Source organism: Budorcas taxicolor, chromosome 11 (genome assembly GCF_023091745.1).
Source record: "Budorcas taxicolor isolate Tak-1 chromosome 11, Takin1.1, whole genome shotgun sequence".
Taxonomy (NCBI): Eukaryota; Metazoa; Chordata; class Mammalia; order Artiodactyla; family Bovidae; genus Budorcas; species Budorcas taxicolor.
This window is the reverse complement of record NC_068920.1, coordinates 85,397,305-85,419,525: the sequence shown is the minus strand read 5'-3', so window position 1 is coordinate 85,419,525 and position 22,221 is coordinate 85,397,305. Positions and strand designations below refer to the sequence as shown.

Genomic DNA, 22,221 nt, shown 5'->3' with positions numbered 1-22,221 from the left:
GTATTTGTTGTTGGCAAAAAGTAATGAAAGCATAAAATGAAATTTCAGATGAAATACAATTTTCATACTCTATGTTTGGATATCAGGAAGCAAACAGGGATTAGTATTCAGAAAGCATCCTTTCATTTATTTAGAACATGTTTGTAATTCTAAATAATTAAAGAGTATTATTCAAAGATCTCTTTAAACTGAGCACCGCACTGAATACCTTCCCCTGTTGGCAGATTCCCTTGCTTTATTCCCTAACACTAAAAGGAATGATATGAATGCAGCTAGCCATTGCTGCTGCATCCGTCACCGTGTCCTCGCCACGTATGAGGACAAGTGTGGTGCCCAGTTCTTACAGGGACAAGCGAAGGGTGTCAGAGTATTGGAAGCCGATTCCCAACTCCTGGCAGTTGCCATTTTCAGCCCTTTGGAATTAACAGCCTATAGCTCGTTGACCTGAGGAAAGCCTTGGTAATTTGGAGGAAGAGTGGAGATGACCTTAAAAGGATGCTCTTTCTTCAGCTTAGACTCTGGTTGGGATGTCCCAGAAGTACACACTGTACTTCTCAGATATTCTGATTTGGCTTATTGATTATTTTCAGCATTTCTTTATGTAAATTTTTGTAAAGATCTTAACATGCTGATTTGAGTTAATTTGTAAAGAGCAGTTGAGCTGCTTTGAGCTGCCTGGTAGCTATAGACTCTGGTTGGGATGTCCCAGAAGTACACACTGTACTTCTCAGATGTTCTGTTTTGGCTTATTGATTATTTTCAGCATTTCTTTATGTAAATTTTTGTAAAGATCTTAACATGTTAGTTAATTTGTAAAGAGCAATTGAGCTGCTTTGAGCTGCCTGGTAGCTATTTGAACTAAACATTCTATGTGCAGAAATTATTTATATATATATATATATATATATATATATATATATACACTTGTCTATGAAAGCTAGAAATGTGCAATTTTTAGCTTAGCTACTGTCTGCTGCTCTTATTTCTCCCTTACTACCCAAACCAAGAATTATTTTTAAAATCAGACTTCAAAAGTCCTGAACCCATTACCCTTCCAAGAAATATATTTGAATAAAGAAATCCATGAGCTGTGCAGAGGGCAAGATTACAGTAAATGCAACTTCTAAGTGCTAGCATTTGAGTTGCAGGAAAAGGAATGAGTGGTTCAGGTGCTGGTAGGCCCTTTGATGAACTGAAAATCAGTAGGGGAGAAGGACAAGTAGAGACTGGCAACTGTGGCCGAATTGAACTCACCTGAGAACGTGCAAAAAGGACTTCAGGAATAGCACTTGTAACAAAAACATATTTCATGCTGACAGGACATGCTGAACTGTTTTTTTCAGATTCGGTGGTATAACCTTATTTTTTTTAGTGGTTTCTCTCTTTTATGCATACACACGTACCCACACGTGTACATGTTTCCGAAGGCAAGACTGAAACTAGGAACCACACACAATAAAAAGGAGAAATAAATCTTTGGTGAAGCGGCGTTAGAAACATCATTAGAATTGACAGAAAGTAGAATTTGGGCCCTGGACCTGAGGAATAAAGGCAGCGGACCACACATAAACAAGTCAGTTGGCCCCAAAGAAACTCAAGTCTTCTCCTGTTTCCAGCTCCTCTGGTGGGGAGGGAGAGGGACAAGCCTTTATGAACCCTGAAGCCTGTTGGGTATCATAAGGCTCTATCTTCAGCCAGTTGTTGAGATAGACAACACTAGAGAGTTTATGTGTGTGGCTCAAGCTTTTAAGTATAAGGCATTTTGCCTTATAAGGCGTTGTGTTTTATATGCTTTGTCTCATTTAAGCTTCACAACAGCCTATGAGATAGTTACCCTTCCTCATTTTATAGATGGTAAAAACTTAGGAGGTTCACTGACCTATATACAGTTACCCACTAGGCAGAACTTGGACCTAAACAGGTTTTCTGGATTCTAGAACAGGTTCTTAACTCCTGTCTTATTTGCTATATTACTCAGAAACTATAAAGATCCTATTTCTGCTCTCAAGATAATTTTGGTCTAATAGAAAAGAAACTTACAGTTACCGAAGGGGATAGGAGGTCAAGGAGGGATAAATTAGGAGTTTGAGATTAGCAGATACAAAACTACTCAACATAAAATAAACCATAAGGTCCTATTGTTTAGCACAGGAAACTGTATTCAATATCCTGTAATAAATCATAATGGAAAAGAATATGAAAAAGAATAATATATATGTTATATATATATTTATAAAACTAGATCACTTTACTATATTCTAGAAACTAACACAACATTATAAATAAACTATACTTCAATTAAGAAAAAATTTTTTTAAACATCATTTTGGTCTAGCCAACATGATACCTGAGAGAGGAATATAAGCAGGATGTGCCTCTTGCCCTGACACCCGTAAGCATGCCATTGAAGTGACAGGGTGTGTGCATGAATGCTCAATCGCTCAGTCATATCCTACTCTTTGTGACCCCATTGACAGTAGCCCTCCAGGCTGCTCTGTCCAGGGGATTATCCTAGCAAGCATGCTGGAGTGGGTTGCCATTTCCTCCTCCAGGGAATCTTCCCGACCCGAGGACTGACTCCCTGTCTCTCGCAGCTCCTGCATTGGCAGGTGAACCCTTTACCTCTGAGCTACTTGGGAAGCCCTAAGACAGAGCTCGGGAGAGCAAAGGATCGAACGGAAGTTACGCCTGAGCAGAGTTCAGAGGATACAGAAGAGTTCCCCAAGTACGAAGGTGAAGTCGCTCAGTCGTGTCTGACTCTGCGACCCCGTGGACTGTAACCTACTAGGCTTCTCCGTCCATGGGATTCTCCAGGCAAGAATACTGGAGTGGATTGCCATTTCCTTCTCCAGAGGATCTTCCCGACCCAGGGATTGAACCCAGGTTTATTCCAGTGAGTGTAACCTGCGGTGTGCAATGGCACTAAAGATGAAACAATATTTGGATTGACAAAACGTGCGTAGAAAGTTTTTTATTTTTGTATACGTAGTATAACCTGTGGCCTCAGCCTACTTCTTCCTACGCAGTCTTCAGAGATACCTTGTGAGGTAGGGTCATCTCAGCTTTGAAGCTTATCTATAGATGAAAAAAGTGAAAGTGAAAGTCACTCGGTCGTGTCCATCTCTTTGCAGCCCCGTGTGCTGTACAGTCTATGGGATTCTCCAGGCCCGAATACTGGAGTGGGTAGCAGTTCCCTTCTCCAAGGGATCTTCCCAACCCAGGGTTTGAACCAGGGTCTCCTGCATCGCAGGCAGATTCTTTACCAGCGGGGGAAGCCCAAGAATACGGAATGGGTAGTTTATCCCTTCTCCAGTGGATCTTCCCGACCCCGGAATTGAACTGGGGTCTCCTGCACTGCAGGCAGATTGTTTACCAGCTGAGCGACCAGATGACCATTCCCTAAGAGCATCTGGCCATGCTGTAGGAGAAACAGACCATAATGGCATGCATTCTTGAATAAACCTAGTGAGGGATTTGAGGAGAGGTCAGACGTAGCTTCTTCAAACTCAGTTTAGTCCCTAAGATGCTGACACCTTGGTCAAGTAGGGGCATCTCGAGAAAGTGGATGATTATTTTCATCAGCAGCAGAGAGTCCCTTACATTCAAAATTACCTCCCTCCCACTGCCACCTAATGTTCTCTCAGCCATTCTGCCTTGTAAGCCTTAAATGATGTAATACACGCAGAGCTTTTAACGAAAGGTCTGGCCCTCCAGAGATGCTTAGTAAATGTTAGTTACTGTCATCATCATCTTTATTGTTCTGCTCCACATTCTAACAATTAGGAACTGGTTGGTTCCATAAATCATTCATACCTCAATGTGATTAGATTGAACCCGTTACTTTGGAAACATTTGGTGTTTTCAAGGCTCTGAGGATTTTGAAGCAGCTGCACTGTTCAAAGTCTTTGACTAAATTTTGCAGGTGGACAAACCCTAATTAAAATGCAGGATCTGCCCCTTGCTAGTTTTATGACTTTAGTACGTTGGGAAACCTTACTTTTCTCATCTTCAAATAGGGCTGATGATGCTGGCCTTATAATGAAGATTTACTATAAAGTGGTGTTTCTGAAGTGCATAGCCAACTCTGGCACACAGTACTCATTTAATAAACCTCTGTTCCCTTCCTTTTGACTGTGGGCCCTGGGGGGCAGTTTGGATTCATGGGCAGAAAGGCATAGGGAGGGCACCACTTTCTTGTCAAACCCAAATCTTCCTTCTGTCTGACCCCACTTAGTCACAGCGGGACCCTGATGACCCAGACCACCCGCCCTCCTTTCTGGGTGTCCCACTTCAGTTCCACTACAGCAGCCTGTTTTACTTCTCATGATCCTAGAAGGCACTGGCTGATTGGCCTGAATTTCCTACTAGATTCTACACTCCCCATGACCTGGGCAGTGATTCTTTCTGGTTCCCTCATTCCTAATAACTCAGTATATGCTTTTGCTGGGCACTCAGTGGATATCTCCATGCCTGACAGCTATGAGTGATGTCCAGCCACTTACCAGTGAAATGTTCCACCGGAATAGATTCAGAGGCTAAATATAAGAGAGAAACTACTGAAAAAAAAAGCTTAGCCACCACACTGTAAAACTGGATGATGTCAGAAGAATGATTTTTCCCTGCTCAGAATCGTGTATTCTAAAATTTCCAGGGCCCGCCAGGGTTCCCAAAGCCCGAAGGTGTGTATCACCCTCTCTTGAAGATCCTTCATCTCCTCCAGGAAACGACTCGAACTCTCCCTCTAGTTGTCTTTTGTGTGCCGCTTCACACCCTTGGATGTCCCCATGGGCACTGCTGACTGGGTATCGTGAGGCTGTCCGGCTGGCTCCCCCTGAGCTGATGGTTCCCTGCGACAGCATCCTGTTCTCCCTCCCCACATCTCTAAAGCAGAGTGCTTACCTGCCAGGCACAGTCACACTGTGTGCAAAGAAGCAACTGCAGATTCTTGACCTAGATCTGGGAAACTCTGCCCCAAGGGTTTTGAGCGTGAGCCATGAACCTGCTAAAACTGGTGGGAAATTGTATGTGTATGCACTTAAATGTACTGTTCTGGTAAGAGAATCCACAGTTTACATTAGATTCTGAAAGGTTTTCATGAGTCTACAAATGTTAAAAAGGAAAAAACCCACTAATTTAGAGATTTTCCACATACTTGTAAATTCAGGCCCATGTTTTCATTAGCTGGGAGATATTTTTATGGTCCTCCAATACCCAGGTGTGAGCTACAACTTGAAATAGCCCACAAGCTCCATCGCGGAGCCATGGATGGCAGTTCTGGTCTTGGAGCTGCTGCTTATGCGTCATGGAGGGTTCTCTGAGCCTTTCGAGCTGCATTTTACTTTTTGTCCATTAACTGAGGTTTATAATGCCCTCATATCCTACAAGAATGCTGTACAGAGAGATAAGGGATGTGCAGGCATTTATAAGCTGCCAAGGGTTGTACAATTGTGGAGTGCAGGTGTTACTATTACGAATGTGTCATCTCTCATGTTACACAGGGTCAGGAACACAGTAGGCAGTTGATACATGTACAATTAAAATGAACGTGGACAGGGTTTATTGAAGGGAGAGAGCTAGAGGTTTAAGACACCAGTGAACAATTTAGTGTTCAGGCCTAGAACACAGCTGGGGTACTGAGAAAATGCTTTCCAAACTATATGATAATAGACAAAATGACCTTCGAGATTCAAAATCCATTTGTTTTGTTGTCCAGAGACTTGAAAGAGTAGAATTGAAACTTAAAAGAATAGAAGCCATCTCACCTTTTTCAGGAGGCCTCCAGAGTCATCCTCATCACTTTATAATGGAGGCAAAAAAAAATCCTCCTTGCCATCATATCATCAATTTATTATTCTTTTCTTTTTTGAAATCAACCCTGAATATTTGTTAGAAGGACTGATGCTGAATCTGAAGCTCCAATACTTTGGCTACCTGATGCAAAGAGCTGATTCATTGAAAAAGAGCCTAATGCTAGTAAAGATTGAAGGCAAAAGGAGAAGGGGGCAGCCGAGGATGAAATGGTTAGATAGCATCACCGACTCAATGGAGATGAATTTGAGCAAACCCTGAGAGATGGTGGAGGACGAGGAGCCTGGTGTGCTGCAGTCCATGGGGTCTGCACATTACTGAAACTGTATTTTCAAAGTACCTTGCTTCTTGGAATGTTCTCATAGACACCATCTCACTGGGGATAGATAACTGCCACTGCCATCTGCACAACAAATCCAGAGAGATTCCTACAACTTGTCCAAGTCACAAACCCCAGTGTCCAAAACAGGATGATGTATTCCTGAAGATCATCTCTGCCTGATTTTGGCACCTTTGCTGAATCAAAACTAGAAAATTCTATGGGAAAGATAGATTTTTAGCTTCAAATATATTCCACTTAGAGCTGAAAAGACTATATCCCCTCACACTCCAGGCCACATATACCCGAAGAAAAGCTGGATCTCATCACACCCGCTTCCTGTCCCTCAGTTCAGTTCATGTCTGACTCTGCAACCTCATGGACTGCAGCGCGCCAGGCTTCCCTGTCCATCACCACCTCCCAGAGCTTACTCAAACTCATGTCCACCATGTTGGTGATGCCATCCAACCATCTCATTCTCTGTCATCCCCTTCTCCTCCTGTCCTCAATCTTGCCCAGCATCAGGGTCTTTTCCAGTGAGTCAGTTCTTCACATCAGGTGGCCAAAGTATTGGAGTTTCAGCTTCAGCATCAATCCTTCCGATGAATATTCAAGACTGATTTCCTTTAGGATAGACTGGTTTGATCTCCTTGCAGTCCAAGGGACCCTTAAGAGTCTTCTCCAACACCACAGTTCAAAAGCATCAATTCTTCAGTGCTCAGCTCTCTTTATGGTCCAGCTGTCACACCCATACATGACTACTGGAAAAACCATAGATTTGACTAGATGGACCTTTGTCAGCAAAGTAATGTCTCTGCTTATTACTATGCTGTCTAGGTTGGTCATAGCTTTCCTTCTAAGGAGCAAGTGTCTTTTAATTTCATGGCTGTAATCACCATCTGCAGTGATTTTCAAGCCCCCCAAAATTAAGCCTGTCACTGTTTCCGCTGTTTCCCCATCTATTTGCCATGAGATGATGGGACCAGATGCCATGATCTTAGTTTTCAGAATGTTGAGTTTTAAGCCAGCTTTTTCACTCTCCTCTTCCACTTTCATGAGGAGGCTCTTCAGTTCCTCTTCACTTTCTGCCATAAGAGTGTTGTCATCTGCATATCTGAGGTTATTGATATTTCTTCTGGCAGTCTTGATCCCAGCTTATGCTTCATCCAGTCCAGGATTTTGCATGATATACTCTGCATATAAGTTAAATAAGCAAGGTGACAATATACAGCCTTGACGTACTCCTTTCCCAATTTGGAACTCGTCCATTGTTACCTGTCCGGTTCTAACTGTTGCTTCTTGATCTGCAAACAGGTTTCTCAGGAGGCAGGTCAGGTGATCTGGTATTTCCGTTTCTTTAAGAATGTTCCACAGTTTGTTGTGATCCACACAGTCAAAGGCATGGGCGTAGTCAATAAAGCAGAAGTAGATGTTTTTCTGGAACTCTCTTGCTTTTTCTTTGATCCAACAGATGTTGGCAATTTGATCTCTGGTTCCTCTGCCTCTTCTAAATCCAGCTTGAACATCTGGAAGTTCTTGGTTCACTTACTCTGGAAGGTTCACGTACATCTGGAAATTTCTTGTTTCATAAAAAAGCCCTTCTCAGTGATCAATGGAAAGAAATAGAGGGAAACAATAGAATGGGAAAGAATAGAGATCTCTTGAAGAAAATTTGAGATACTAAGGAAAAGATGGGCATAATAAAGAACAGAAATGGTATGGACCTAACAGAAGCAAAAAATATTAAGACGAGGTGGCAAGAATACACAGAACTATACAAAAAAGATCTTAATGACCCAGATAATCACGATGGTGTGATCACTCACCTAGAGCCAGACATCCTGGAATGCAAAGTCAAGTGGGCCTTAGGAAGTATCACTACGAGCAAAGCTAGTAGAGGTGATGGAATTCCAGTTGAGCTATTTCAGATCCTAAAAGATGATACTGTGAAAGTGCTGCACTCAATATGCCAGCAAATTTGAAAAACTCAGTGGCCACAGGACTGGAAAAGGTCAGTTTTCATTCCAATCCCTAAGAAAGGCAATGCCAAAGAATGTTCAAACTACTGCACAGTTGCACTAATCTCACACGATACCACAGAGACGGCAATGGCACCCCATTCCAGTACTCTTGCCCGGAAAATCCTATGGACAGAGGAGCCTGATGGGCTGCCGTCTATGGGGTCGCCCAGAGTTGGACACGACTGAAGCGACTTAGCAGCAGCAGCGGCAGCACACGATACCAAAGTAATGTTCAAAGTTCTCCAAGCCAGGCTTCAACAGTATGGGAATCAAGAATTTCTTGTCCTTAAAGACTGACAAAACAGTATCCTGGAAAGTTTTTTTTTAACTTGATAGTTGTGTGTGTGTGAGTGTGTGTAGTAGAATCTATCCTTCCATTTAAACAATTTGCCATGAGAGAGGAGTTTTAAATTGCATTTAGTCATTGCTTTAGAATGAATGGTGCTTAATTAAATATTACTTTAAAAATAGGCTTCTTCTCTTTTTCTGTAATTGCATTACTTTTTTGAGGGGCAGTTTTGTTTTACTCTTTAACCTGATTGTGTACTTTTGGAAAGTACCCTAGTACAGAGTATCAGAAAGCAGAAAATTCTGGCACTTCTCCCACTTTCCATTCTTTCTCCTGTATGGATGCCAGATTCCTTTGGGAAATCATCATTTGTAAAAGGTCAGGAGCAAAAGCAGGGGGATTCTTTAGTGTATGGTTTCTGCTAATTAGAAACTAAACATCTGTAACCATGTCAGAATTATTTGTATTTGAAAAGAAACATTTATACACAAGTGCTTTTTCAATAACATAAAGCACACTATAACACAAAGTATTATGTGTCAGAGGGGTGGGGGGACAGACAGCCCAGGAAGCTTCCGACAGATGGCTGTACTGGGTGAGGTCATTTGCTAATTAAATCTCAGAGCTTTTTCAGAGTATTTTCTTTTCTCCATCAATTGAAGTTTTCTCACTCACTCCCCCACTAAGCACCCCTCCCCCCCACCCCCACCATGGCCAAAGCAAACATTTAACTCCTTTTGCCAATTACAGATCAAATGTTTAATCATTTTAAAGGGAAGATATGTGAAAAAATGGATGAGTTGGCAAAGTCCTGTCAAAACCATTGGGAAACCTCTAGCTCTCCACTGTAGCCTTAGTCTTCAGTGTCTGCTCACGTCATGTTGTAAGGTGAGCTATTCTCCATCCTGGAAGTGTCTGCTGATTGGCCCGTCTCTAGCCTGCTGTCTTAGGGGAAAAAAACAACAGTGTTTTGACTTAACCTGTACCTCTTTCTCTTCTTTCCCTACTTTCTCCTACCTATCCTTCTCCCCAAGACGAAATTTTGCTTAGATCGTTACATTTGTGCAGAACTTACATCTGTACTTCTACTGTCATATTACGATACATGTCAGTGAAGCCTCTGAAGTGTTACACTTTGGTCATAGGGCTTTATCTCTCTACATGCTAAGTGTCAATGGCCCCATGGGCCTAATGGCCCAGATTTTGCCAGTCATTTTTTCTTGGAATATTGATCAATTTTGGAAAAAAAGATAAGAGGCCATCTCTTTCCCCTACAGAGTCTGCTGTCTTCTGGTCTTCCCCATTCTTGTCTTGGCATTTAAGACATTTATATAAGTTGAATTTATTTTTTTAGTGGGATGAAAGATCTTTATGTCTTGAGGGTTCTAGTCAAGAATTTATTTAAGCTAAGACTTAACCATATTGGGCTTTCCTTCCTTTCTGTGAAGGCTCTCAGGTGCAGTTTCAACAAAATGGTTGTGGACTCTCAGGTTCTAAGTGTTTACAAAAAAGCGGCCTGTAGATGACTTGCCTTTCTAATGACTTCTGTAGAATCTCAAAATAACCTCTTGTCCATGACTTTCACTTACTTAGGAACTGGCTTCTCTCCAAGCTCTTTGGGTGTGAGGCAAGGACTTGGTGACTCAAGGGTCTATCTCTTGTTCTCTTGACAATAAATTCAGAGCCTGTACTTGGCCATTTCAGACACTCCCCAGTCTGGCCTGACCCACTTCTCAGCCTGCAGTTCCACTGCTCTCCATGAACCTGATTTAGCCAGACACATTTAACAGTACTGTACCTCAGGGGCTTCTATCCTTCCTTTATGTAGCTGTCCCTGGTTGAAACTGCCTGGTTTCTTTTGGCATCCTTGACCCACACTTGCTTTCCTGATTTCCATCCTGTACAATACAACAGCGCACAACCTACAACCTGTGGCAGAACCATAGATGTTAATGATGTTTATGAGAAGAGCAAAGTTTCCTGTAGAACTGATGTGAACAAAGAAGCAAAAAAGCATTTGAAATCAGGGCAGTATAAAAGCATCATTTGGAGTCGGAAGCAACTGCTTCCCCCATCCCTGCCATGGGATGTCTCAGCCAGAGCTGGATAGAACATCAGCATGCACAAAGGTGTGGATGCAGAGACGTGCATTGAATGGGCTTGTGTTTCTGTCTCCTCTCAGATGTGGTCACTCACCTGTCTACCGCTCCCGTGAAATGGCAGCACGTGCCTTGGTCCCGTTTGTTATGATGGACGAAATCCCTAATACCATCCAAACTCTGTTGGCCAAACTCCCTGACTGCACTGACCAGTGTTTCCGGCAAAACCATATTCATGGGACACTTCTCCAAGTAAGTAAAGTCAGTCTTTATGGCTTTTGTCAAATACTGCAAGATGAACTTTGGTGCTGTCAGCAGGTGACGATTTGATGCACAGGCTTTTCACTTTATGCGTAGACCTGTTTTCTGATGCTGAAAGAACAAGTGTTTCCTAGGTGTGCTTTTTTCCATCATAAACATGAATGCAGTGTGATTCAGTCAGCACATCTTTTGCATTAAAACCTAGGTTTTCTATGGCCTGCTTTTCCATCTGGCTTTCCTCTCTGGAGAAGCTGTGTCTTTTCCATCAAGTATGCCTGAAGAACATTCTGGGCCACTCCCTGTTCACAGTGAAGTTGTGAGCATTCCTTGATACACGTCAGGCAGCTTAGTACATAAAATGTCAAACCCTTCTTTCCTATTTTCTCTGTGCTACAAGGGAGACTTCTCTTTTGACTAAATAAGCAAAATGACTTACTGCTTTTAACTTAACATTTCTTCTAGGGAAGACTCAAGTACAATAAATGATTGAGAAATAGGCTGCTTATTGAAACAGTCCTTTTTAAACCCTGGCTGTAAATATGGGGATAGGTTGGTATTAGTGGGGTCTGCTCTTCATGTGGCCGGTGTGGAGTGGGGCTGGGATGGGATTTAAATATCAGGTCATGCTTCTGATCTGTGAACAGATTTGAGAGATGGCCTTGAGATCCAAATATATGTTCTAAGCCTGCAATCCACACTGCTGACATTGCAGGCAGTGTGTAGAGTGGTTAAAGCCTGCAACTCTGGATCCAGTCTTGTGTGGGTGTCGATTTCAGATCCACCACTCAATACCTATACATCTGTGTCTTCTCTTTTGAACCAAGGATAATAATAGTAGTATATACCTCTTAGGGATTTCTGTGAAGAATAAATAAATTAATGCATATAAGGTGCTTATAATAGTACTTGGTCCGTAGAAAGATACATAAATATTATTATTATTCATAGTTTTAATAAATCTGTGCTAAAATGAAAACTGATGTTTTTAGTTGCTAATCCTGTCTAGTCAAGAATGTAAAAGAACCTTCGTTCCTTGTTTATTGTATATATTCAACAAGTATTTATTTGTTGAGTGACTTCTTTATACTACTGTGTCAAAGTCAAAATAAAGACCAAGTTCTTGTGTTGAAGGAGTTGAGGACACTAAAAAAGAGAACTTCCCTGGTAGTCCAGTGGTTAAGAATATGCTTGCCAATGCAGGGGACATGAGTTCGATCCCTGGTCTAGGAAGATCCCACATGCCATGGGGCAGCTGGGCCCATGCGCCTTGGAGCCTGTGCTCACAGCAAGAGAAGCTGCCGCAGTGAGAAACCTGCTCACCGCAACAAAGAGAAAGCCCTTTGCAGCCATGAAGTCCTAGTGCAGCCGAAACTAAATAAATACATTTATTAAAAGCAGAAGACCAGAAAATGAGTGTGCTTAGTGCCACCGGGTTGGTCCTGGGGATGTCAGGAAAGGCTTCCCAGAGAAAATGACATCTAAGAAGAGAGTGGAAAGTAGCCAAGGGAAGGGGAGAAGGATATCCACCCTTCAGAGGGAACAGCATTTAGAAAGACTCAGACTGGCTGAGAGTCAGCCCACCTGGGAACTGCAGGGTTGGGTGGGACAAAACTTCTAGGGTGGCGGGTCTCAAACTGGTCTCAAGATCTCCTCACCCTCTTGAAAGTTTCTGAGCATCCCAAGTGGCTTTTGTCTATCGATACTTAATTAGAAACTAAAATAGAAAATAAAACACAGGAACTCATGAGCACACATTCCGTTAGTCATTAGAGGGGTGACATCATCACACACCTTGTAGCCTCTGGCAGACTCCACTGTACACTTGGGAGAGAATAAGAATGAAAGAGGAAAGTAATGTCTCAGTGTCATTTTGAAAATAGTTTAATCTTACAAATCTCCTGAAAAGATGGTGCAACTCCCAAGCGTCCCAGACCAGATGCTCTGGCCTCTGTTATGTGCATTATGGATTGTTGGTGGCTTCTTTAGTACAAACTCCTAAGCACTCACCTCCCCTTGGTCCTCACTGTATCCCTGTGATGGAGAGGGGTAGGGGTCATTATCTTGGTCATAAAGATGGTACGCTGAGGCCCACACAGTTCTGTCAGACTCTGCTGTTTCTTTGAAGGGAGTCTGTAGTAATGAGTCATGCAGAACAGGCTTTTCAGAGATGCATAGGGTTTGCAGCTGAGCTAGAAGGAAGGTTCCGATTGTCGGGGGGCATCCAGTTGTCTTTACTGAAGAGCCACTCTTGGCCAAACTTAGAAGCAGTGAGACTGACATTGTTTCTTTGCTCTTCCACCAGCGGTACAAATGGGCCTCCCAGCCTCATTCCCCATACTCACCTCGAAAAGGTCTGGCTTGCGTTCTACCAGTCTGTCCAGCAACAACATACAGTCTTTTACTCTGTCTCTGGGCTACCTTTGCTGTTCTCAAAGTTACTTCTGCTGCTGCATAATATGTGAAACACTGTGGGAAAGTCAAAACCCTCTAACACTGGGGTGCTTGTGGCTATTGCTCTTGTGCCTGAGTGTTAGGGAAATGAATGGCTTGTTGGAAAAAACAACAACTATATGGGTGTTGGGTGCTCGGTATTGTGTTTGTGTTTGTCAAACAGATTCCTGTCTTTACCAAGATTGGCTTATACCCTGGTTGAAAAAAGGAAGTCAAAGGCATGTGAAAATCCTTTTGTCATGTCTATTCGGGTGTCTCATCTGTTGCAATAGTTCTGTTTCGCTCTGTTGTTCTTTGTGGGGGAAGCAGGAGGGGTTAAGATGGGGAGGGCTCTCTTCCTTATTCCCTTCTGTAGCATATAGATTCCTTCTCTGTATAAAGCTACCTTTGAAATCAGTAAAAGACCTGCACCTGGAAAAGCGATATTAGGGCTTGAAAGGAATAGCCATCTCCATGGGACTTTCAGAGCCAGCTAAGTAAATAGAAAGTTGTTATTTTTTTCAAAAGCCGGAAATCATTTTGTAATCAGAAAACAAATTCTTTCACAGATCATTTTCTTGAATTATAAATTTTGACATCTTCGAAAAATGTTTACATAAATATATTAAACCTCTAGAGTTATCTCTGTAGTATACCCTGCAAACAAGAAATATGCTGAGCTCTGAATTTTGGGGAACTGTGGAAGAAAGACTCAAATTATAGGACATGGAAAAAAAGGAAAGAACATGTGGGATTTGTTCCTTAATCATTTTAAAAACCAGAGGCTCGTAATTGCCATGTTGAAATGGATGTAAGTAACACATGTCAGAAAAGGTGAGATTATCCTGCAGGTTCACTGGAGCCAGTGCTAAATGACATTAAATCTCAATAAAGACTAGATAAGAGCCATGGACATTACCTCATTTGGGAACAACACTGGCAGGGCTGCCCTGTCTTTTAAGTAGAATTAGACATCTGTTCCTGTTGCCAGAATTCTTCACGTTGGGGACTTGACATTATTGCTAGGTTACTTATCACTCCCAAGAAATCGTGTTGGAGTTCACAAAGTTCTCTTGTATGGAGGAAGAGTTTGGCCAGCAATCCTGAGGAAAGATTTATTCTGGTTCTTGGGTACTTAACTCACCTTTGGTTGTTTCATAAGGAAATATATACTGTTTGAAGTCAAAGATTGAATTCTAAAGTTTTTTCATTTCCTGCCCATTTCAGTTATTTTTCCTATGGTATAGACATATAAAAGGTAATCCTTGCTCTTTCTTTAATTAAGCTCTTTGATTTGGGTAAGCGGAAGTGGGCAGTTGAGGAAATTCAGCTGCTATTAAAGCAGAAAAACCACTTTTGCATTTATATGTATGTTCTAGGCAAAGATATTCTTTTTTTCTTCAGTTAATCCAAATAATCTCCACAATTCTACACGTCCCTTTCCTGGTATTACATTGTCTCTATCTTTACCAGCAGAATCTGTTGAACACTTTAATTCTTTTATTTCAGCTCCCTAAATTTGGAGCCTTGATTTCTGCACTTTGAGAATGCTGGGTTTAAAAGATCCTACTTCCTAGTTGCAGAGCTAAGTAGGATTGCTGTATCCTTGGGTTGACATGAAATATTAACCAGGGATGGGCCACACACACACACACACCAGGGATGGGCTAGGCCCACACACTATCTCACACACACACACACACACACACACACACACCATTCTCTGTTTCTGATGAGGAAATTGAGGTGAGCCTGGGAAAGTGACTTGAGATAAAGTCACAGAGATCATCAGAGTACAGAGAAGACATTAAAGCCTACGCGCCTCTTGTGTTTAGAACTTGCTGCCTCCCTGATAGTTATGTGAATAATGACTTTTTATGCCTAGGGAAACCAAATCAAGACTCTATCTTTGCTCTGTTTTTAATCCCTTATCACTCAATTAGTCTGCTTAAGGCTAATTTGATATACTACAACACTGGAAACAAAGAAGTCCGTCCATATTATATAGAGGGACAGAGGATGCCAGTGAGATCCTGCAAAGCTACAACTGGTAAAAGCCCTTTCAAAGTACTTACTGTACCTTTCTTCCCTCTGCTCATCTCTTTACCATCATTTCTCTTTGGTCTCCCATTTAATACTCCTAACCTGGAAATACAGAATTCTCAGGACCTAGGTCATAGCCAAGTTCACAGTTGCCAAACCTCTGTCTTCCTCGAGGGTGTAACAAAGCCTCTCAAACTTGGGCAACCGTATAGGTCCTAGGCCTGGGAGCTGCTGGGACCATGTAAAAGGGGTCAAGATTGAATTCAGTTCACTGTGGAATGCCTGCCCTGTTCTAGGCTCAGTGAAATCATGAGTTTGCCTTTTACCTCCCAGTGTGGGGAGCTGTGGGCTAGAAGCCAAGTGAGCCAGTTAAACCCTCAGGGACCAGGGGGCGTATGAATAACAGAAACAAAGACATGGCAGAAGATGAAGGTATCAGTCTCAAAAGGAGACTGAAGCTAAGGGATTTCTGCCTTGGTCTGTAAAACCCTGATAGACTCTGTGTTAGGGCCAGAGTTCACATCTTTATGGGGGTGGGTGTAGGGGTGCTGGGCTGGGAGAGACAGCACGAAGACAGAAACAGAGGTGGATCTTGGTGTTACCTTTGTGGAAAAGAAAAGCAGAACACCAAGGAAGAAAGAACGATGGGCCGCTTTGGTCTGCTAGTAGTTTGAAGGAATCACTGTTCAGGAAAGAGGAATAAGACCAACCACCCTTTATTCTCTGCTGTAAAGAGAAGCAGTGGAAACAAATAAAAAGTCAGTAATGGAGGTGGCCTTAAGTATAAATTCTGTTGGGGTTTTCTGAATCAGGAAATAAATGATTTTAGGGGAAAAAAAGAGGTTTTACTATTATCATTGCACCAAAACCCATGAGTAAGTGGAATTTGGAAGAATGATCAATTCCATGTTTTCAAAATGTGACCATATAATACAGCACCTTATTCTTGAAGATTTTAACATCTTTCTCATATTTCTTAAAAGTGCAAAATCGTGAAACATAAAGTAGAAATTCTCTCGAGCTGTCCAGAGATGAAACATTCCTTGACAGATTCCACTTGGTGACCTAAGCTTGGCCTGTCTCCGTTGTTTATTTTCTACACAGAAAATAGAATTTCAGAATGGAAAATCAAAAACAAAAGATGAAATTATGCTGATGTTGTAAGTTATAAATGGACGGCTGGTCAGTGTGCTTTTTTTTTCTGGAATGAGTCATGAAGAAAGGCTCACTCTTGTCACTAGTGGCCAGATTTACTCATTCTTTCTGAGTACTTGTGTTCCTGTGAAAGGAGAAAAATCTAAATTGCTAGGTCCCCAGTCCAAGAAACACTAAGGCAGAGCTTCACATGGCTGTACGTGTGTTAAGTCTTTACTGACTCCTTCAGCACCCAGGGAGTCTGAGTGAGGCCTCCAGGGGCTGGAGGCTCCAGGAAGTCACCTGCAGCATCTCTTTATCCCCAAGTGCCAACGAAAGGTTATATTCTGCAAGTGCCTTGATGTGAAAAGGATTGGGAAGCCCTGGGCCCTTAAGTTCAAACAAACAAACAAACTAGACCTTGTTAAATCTTACCTTTTGGCAATATATTTCTATCTGGATATAAGCCCAGAAAAGTCATTTTTAATTAAAATGCTTCTCTTGAAGATGAATTAATCCCTTCCTTATAAATATCGAAAGGCTTTTATTTAATGTGTGTTATTTAGGGAGCCTGTTCCAGGTGTGGGAGACAGCTTTTAGCTGCCAGGTCTGGAACACTGATGGTAGTATGCTGTGACCATCACTCGCCAGTGTCGGGCTGCAGTTTTCCAGTGCTCTGTCCTGACAGTATGTCAGTCAGGGGTGTGTAGAGTTCAGAGATTTTTCAGTTGCTATATCCCCTGGCTGTTGTACTGTTCGGAATTAGAGATGGGGAAGTAATGGTAGAAAAGAGTATACGTACGTAAGTATGTATGTAGATATAACCCACACACATACATATGCACATGTATAGAGATGCCAGTTGTTGAGAGAGTGGGTGTGTGTTGGTATATTTGGGAGGGGGTGTATGTATTGAGGATCTATGGCGGCTCTTATGAATGAAGGATATTAAGCCCATCACAGTGATGAGAAAACAGAGTAAAAGAGGTTATGAGTTTGACTAGTTATGCAAGGATAAATGGGCAAAATGTAGCTGGGAGTTAAAGCAACTTCTCTGGAAGAGGGAAAAAACATTTTTTGGCTAGAGTGACTCTCTCCAGGGCTTTCAAGGTGTGGGGTAAAGTGGAAGTTGACACCATCTATTTGTTCATTCAGCTGTTGATTGAGCACTGCTCTAGGTGCTTAGAATACATCAGAGAACAAAAGAGACAGACCTTGGCTTCAAGGATCACAGCTCTCAAAGAGTGTACATTCTCAAAGCAGGGAGACAGGCAATAATAAATGGTATTATAAGAAAACTTACTCTAATTTATTGTATAAAGTATAATAAGTAGGTATGTCATTTATTAAGAAGTAATCACTGCTATAGACAAAAGGATAAGTAGGATAAGGAGAATCAGAAATTGGTAGGCGAAGAGGCATTTTGAAAAGGTAAGTCTTGAGCAAATCCCACCAAGAGACAAAGGAAAATGTTATTATTTTTTAAAATAAAGAATAAACGTCTTTTCTCCAGAAATTGGGTTGGTTACAGATGTGTATATGTTCAAGACTGAAGATCCCTTGGAGAAGGGAAAGGCTGCCCACTCCAGTATTCTGGCCTGGAGAATTCCATGGACTACAGTCCTCGGGATTGAAAAGAGTCGGACATGACTGAGTGACTTCGACTCCGCTTCACTTCACTTGTAATCATGGGAAGTGCCTGTGGAGTGGTCACTGGTGGCTATGCAGGCCAGAGAGATGTCGTTACATAGAAGCTTGCATGCTTTGTGAGGTCTCCATGCTGTATGTGCAGGTTATGGGGGACTGTTTGAAGTCCTTTCCCTGCAGAGTCAGTCTGTCTTGGTTCCTGTGAGCTTAGGCAAATCTGAAAGTATCACATTGCCTCCTCGCGCTCTAGAATGATCCTCACCCGAACTGTCTGTGGCTGGGCCTTAGAGATAGGGAGTAACTGTGGAGAGAGTCTGTTTATTCTCTTATTTAGCAGATAGCTGTTGCGTAGGGATTTTTGTTTGTTTGGGTTTGGGGAAAGATTTGTTTGTTTCTCTCTGGGCCATGCGGCATGGCATGCACGATCTTAGTTCCCCCGACCAGAGATTGAAGCCATGCCCCTCAGTGGGAGTACAGAGTCTTAACCACTGGACCATGAGGGAAGTCCTATTGTGTGGTTATTAAGTGCATAACACTCAGCTAGGTTCTCTGGGGAATACAAAGAAAAGTTAATATATGACATGCTTTCTGCCCTCAAGAAGCTTGTGAGCTGCCATGGAAAACAAGCCATCCACACCGCAGACTACCCAGAGACACGCTGTTCTAGGCAGGTGGTCAAGAACGCATGTCTGAGAGGAGAGCTCAGAGAGGCTTGGGAAGAACCTTTCAATTAGTTTTCTGTGGTGGAGACAAGGGCCTTGGTGAGAGCCAAGGCACAGAGGAGGGCAATGCAGAAGCTTTTTGCAGAGGAAGTGAGGAGACAAGTCAGGTCTCGGAGTGCTCTGGGGAGCCATGGTATGCCTAGCCTTTACAGCGTGGTGTGTCAGGCAGTAAAGTGTGTGTAGGAGCATGTTAGTATGTTGTTTCTTGTCTGTCTTCTTTTTAACTACTATTTATACCAGGTGTATCACATACACAATGTATTCATGAGGCCCTATATAATTTCTGAGTAAGTCTGCAGAAGCCAGGCGCATGTGCTCAGAGAGGGCATTCTATGCGGTGAGGAAGAGCAGAGGCTTCGGGGCCAGCTTGCCTCCAGCTGGGTCCCTGCTCTGCTGCTTGCTATCTGTGCTGTTTCCAGCGAGTTGATTTCTGTGCCTCTACTCGTTCCTCTGTAAATGGGCAGATAAAACTACCTCCCAGTTTGCCTGTGAGGTTAAATGAACGAACTTAATACATGGGTCATGCATTCCGAGGTCTCCAGCACATAGTGAGTGGTCAGTGCCTGCTGGTTATTATTACTTTTTGGTGCTGCGGCTGGCACCACGATGACCACCACCGGGTTAGGGGTTTAAGATCCAAAAAATGTGAGGACCACTGATGCAGATGGTGAGTAAAGGATTTTGAGCTACAGAAAACTGGGCTTTAGAAAAATTAATGTTGTGTGTCGAAATAGTAATGTAATAATCTCTATTGATACTTGAGTGTGTGCGTAAGAGAGAAAGAAGTCTATTTTCAGCAATTTTGACTTTATGTGTTAGCATGCTTCACAAAGACGTTCATCAGCTCAGTCAGCATTCTCTACCTTCCTGTAGATCACACTGAAGACGATAAGAACTCAAATTAGTTCTGATTTTCAAGGGCTGAGTTCCTGCCTATCAGGTTGTTTCTCCTTGCACCTGTTTTGTTTTGAACTACACCGCCTCCCCCAGGCCCCATCACAAACCCAAGGAAAGGAGCACTGCCACACTGTGCCAGACAACGGAGTCTTTTACCATTTGAAGGCGGAGATTTGACGTTCATAACGGGAAAGGGAAATGCAGGATCCTCCTACACAGATTAATCTAGCACTTTTCCGAGTTCGTTTTTCATCTTGGAAGACACACTTTCCATCCCCTTCCAGCCTTATTGTTTGAGGTTTTTTTTGACAGAAGATAATTCTGGATGTACTTCAAGAACAGAGCACAACAAAACACCACACTGTGGGCACTCTAGCGAGCTCCTGTCATTTCCCAGAGTTCCTATAAATATCAGTCCCATTAGGTGATTCAGTTCGTTTGGTGGGCCTCCATCTCGTGAAAACAGTATTATTTGCTGTTTGGTTTTGGTTCTGCCAATTTAACAGGCAAAAGGAACGCCTCGTTGTTTCTATGAGGGAAGCATTTTTGAGCTTGCAGAGAACATGTACTTGTTGCATAGCCGTGGGGTTTATTTAGAGCACCCGATGCATTTCATTTGGCTATTCAGAAGAACTGTGGTTGAGAATAGCCAGACAATGTGACAGGCGTCTTAGAGGGCTACAGTAAAATCAGTCCCGGGCCTAAGAGAAAGTTTAAATAAGCAGTGAAAATCTTTCTATTTTAAACCATGTTACTGTTCGTGACAGTCTTATATTTCTCTGTACAGGTGACTCTTGAACAACAGTGGGGGTTGGGGTGCTGACAGCGTTCGGTGGGAAGCCCATACATAACTTTTAGGATTGCTGGGTCTTCACTGCTCGTAAGGCTTGTTCTAGTTGCACAAGTGGGGGCTCCTCTTCATGGCAGTGTCGGGCTGCTCGTTGCGGTGGCTTCTCTTGTTGCAGAGCAGAGGCTCTAGGGCACGTGGGCTTCAGTGGCTGCAGCGCATGGGCTCAGGAGCCCCAACCCCACCCCCAGGCCCTAGAGCACAGGCTCAGTAGTTGCGGCACACGGGCTTAGTTGCCTGGTGGCATGTGGGATCTTCCTGGACCAGGAACTGAACCCGTGTCTCTTGCATTGGCAGGCAGATTCTGAACCACTCAACCACCAGGGAAGCCCCACAAATAGCTTTTGACTTACTTAATAGCCTACTGTTGACTGGAAGCCTTAATGATAACACAGTCAAGTGACATATTTATAGATGTATTATATACTATTTTCTTATGATTGTAAGCTAGAGAAAAAGAAACATTACTAAGAAATCATAAGGAAGAGAAAATCTACCTTTGTAATTACTGTACTTTGTCAATACCATTAAGTGTGCATGGTCTGTTTACAAAATGAATCTTCTATCAATACCTACATCAATATTATATGATACAAAACACTAACACTAGGCATCAAAAATGAAAAGATAATATGAAAAAAATTCACATTTATTTACAGGTATAATGATTCATGCATTGATATCACAGAAACAGCAATGTGACTATTTTGTGGTAGCCTAGCCTGTACATTATGAATAGAACTGTTATGACCTACAGCATTAAAGTCATATTCATAATACAATGTCAAAAACATTACACTTTTTAAAAAACTGCTTACCAGTGATAATAGGTTGATACTCTTGTTTCTCTAATAACTAGAGAGAAAGGTATACCATATGATAATGTAATTCTTTGAAAGTAAAGTTATAAAATGGTAAGAAAACTAACACATTATTAATTTTGTCTAACCATCTCATCCTCTGCTGCCCTTTTGCTTCTCCTCTGCTTCTCCTTTGTGTTCAATCTTTCCCAGCATCAGGCTCTTTTCCAGTGAGTCAGCTCTTCGCATCAGGTGGCCAAAGTATTGGAGCTTCAGCTTCAGCAACAGTCCTTCTAATGAATATCTAGAGTAGATTTCCTTGAGGATTGACTGGTTTGATCTCCTTCCTGTCCAAGGGACTCTCAAGAGTCCTCTCCAGCACCACACTTTGAAAGCATCAATTCTTTGATGCTCAGCCTTTTTTATGGTCCAACTCTCACATCCATATGTGACTACTGGAAAAATCATAGCTTTGACTGTATGGACCTTTGTCAGCAAACTGATGTCACTGCTTTTTAATACACTGTCCTTTTAATACACTGTATTAAAAAGTGTATTAAAAAGACACATTTCTAGTGTCTAGGTTTGTCATAGCTTTCCTTCCAGGGAGCAAGTGTCTTTTAATTTCATGACTAAAGTCACCATCCACAGTGATTTTGAAGCCTAAGAAAATAAAATCTGTCACTGTTTTCACTTCTTCCCCTTCTATTTGCAATGAAGTGATGGGACTGGATACCATAATCTTACTTTTTTAAATGTTGAGTTTCAAGCCAGCTTTTCCCTCCTCCTCTTTCACTCTCATCAAGAGATTCTTTAGTTCCTCTTTGCTTTCTGCCATTAGAGTGGTGTCATCTACCTATCTGAGGTTGTTGATGTTTTTCCTGGAACCTTGATTCCAGCTTGT

The 22,221-nt window shown here is 42.3% G+C and overlaps 1 protein-coding gene across 1 annotated transcript in view; it reads left to right on the top strand.

Moving 5' to 3' along the window:
• The window catches only part of THADA (THADA armadillo repeat containing), a 324,132-nt gene that overhangs the window by 161,514 nt on the left and 140,397 nt on the right, over positions 1–22,221 (top strand). The window contains exon 28 of the mRNA XM_052647551.1: positions 10,620–10,788. Coding sequence (XP_052503511.1) covers positions 10,620–10,788 — 169 coding nt within the window. The remainder of the gene's footprint in view (positions 1–10,619; positions 10,789–22,221) is intronic.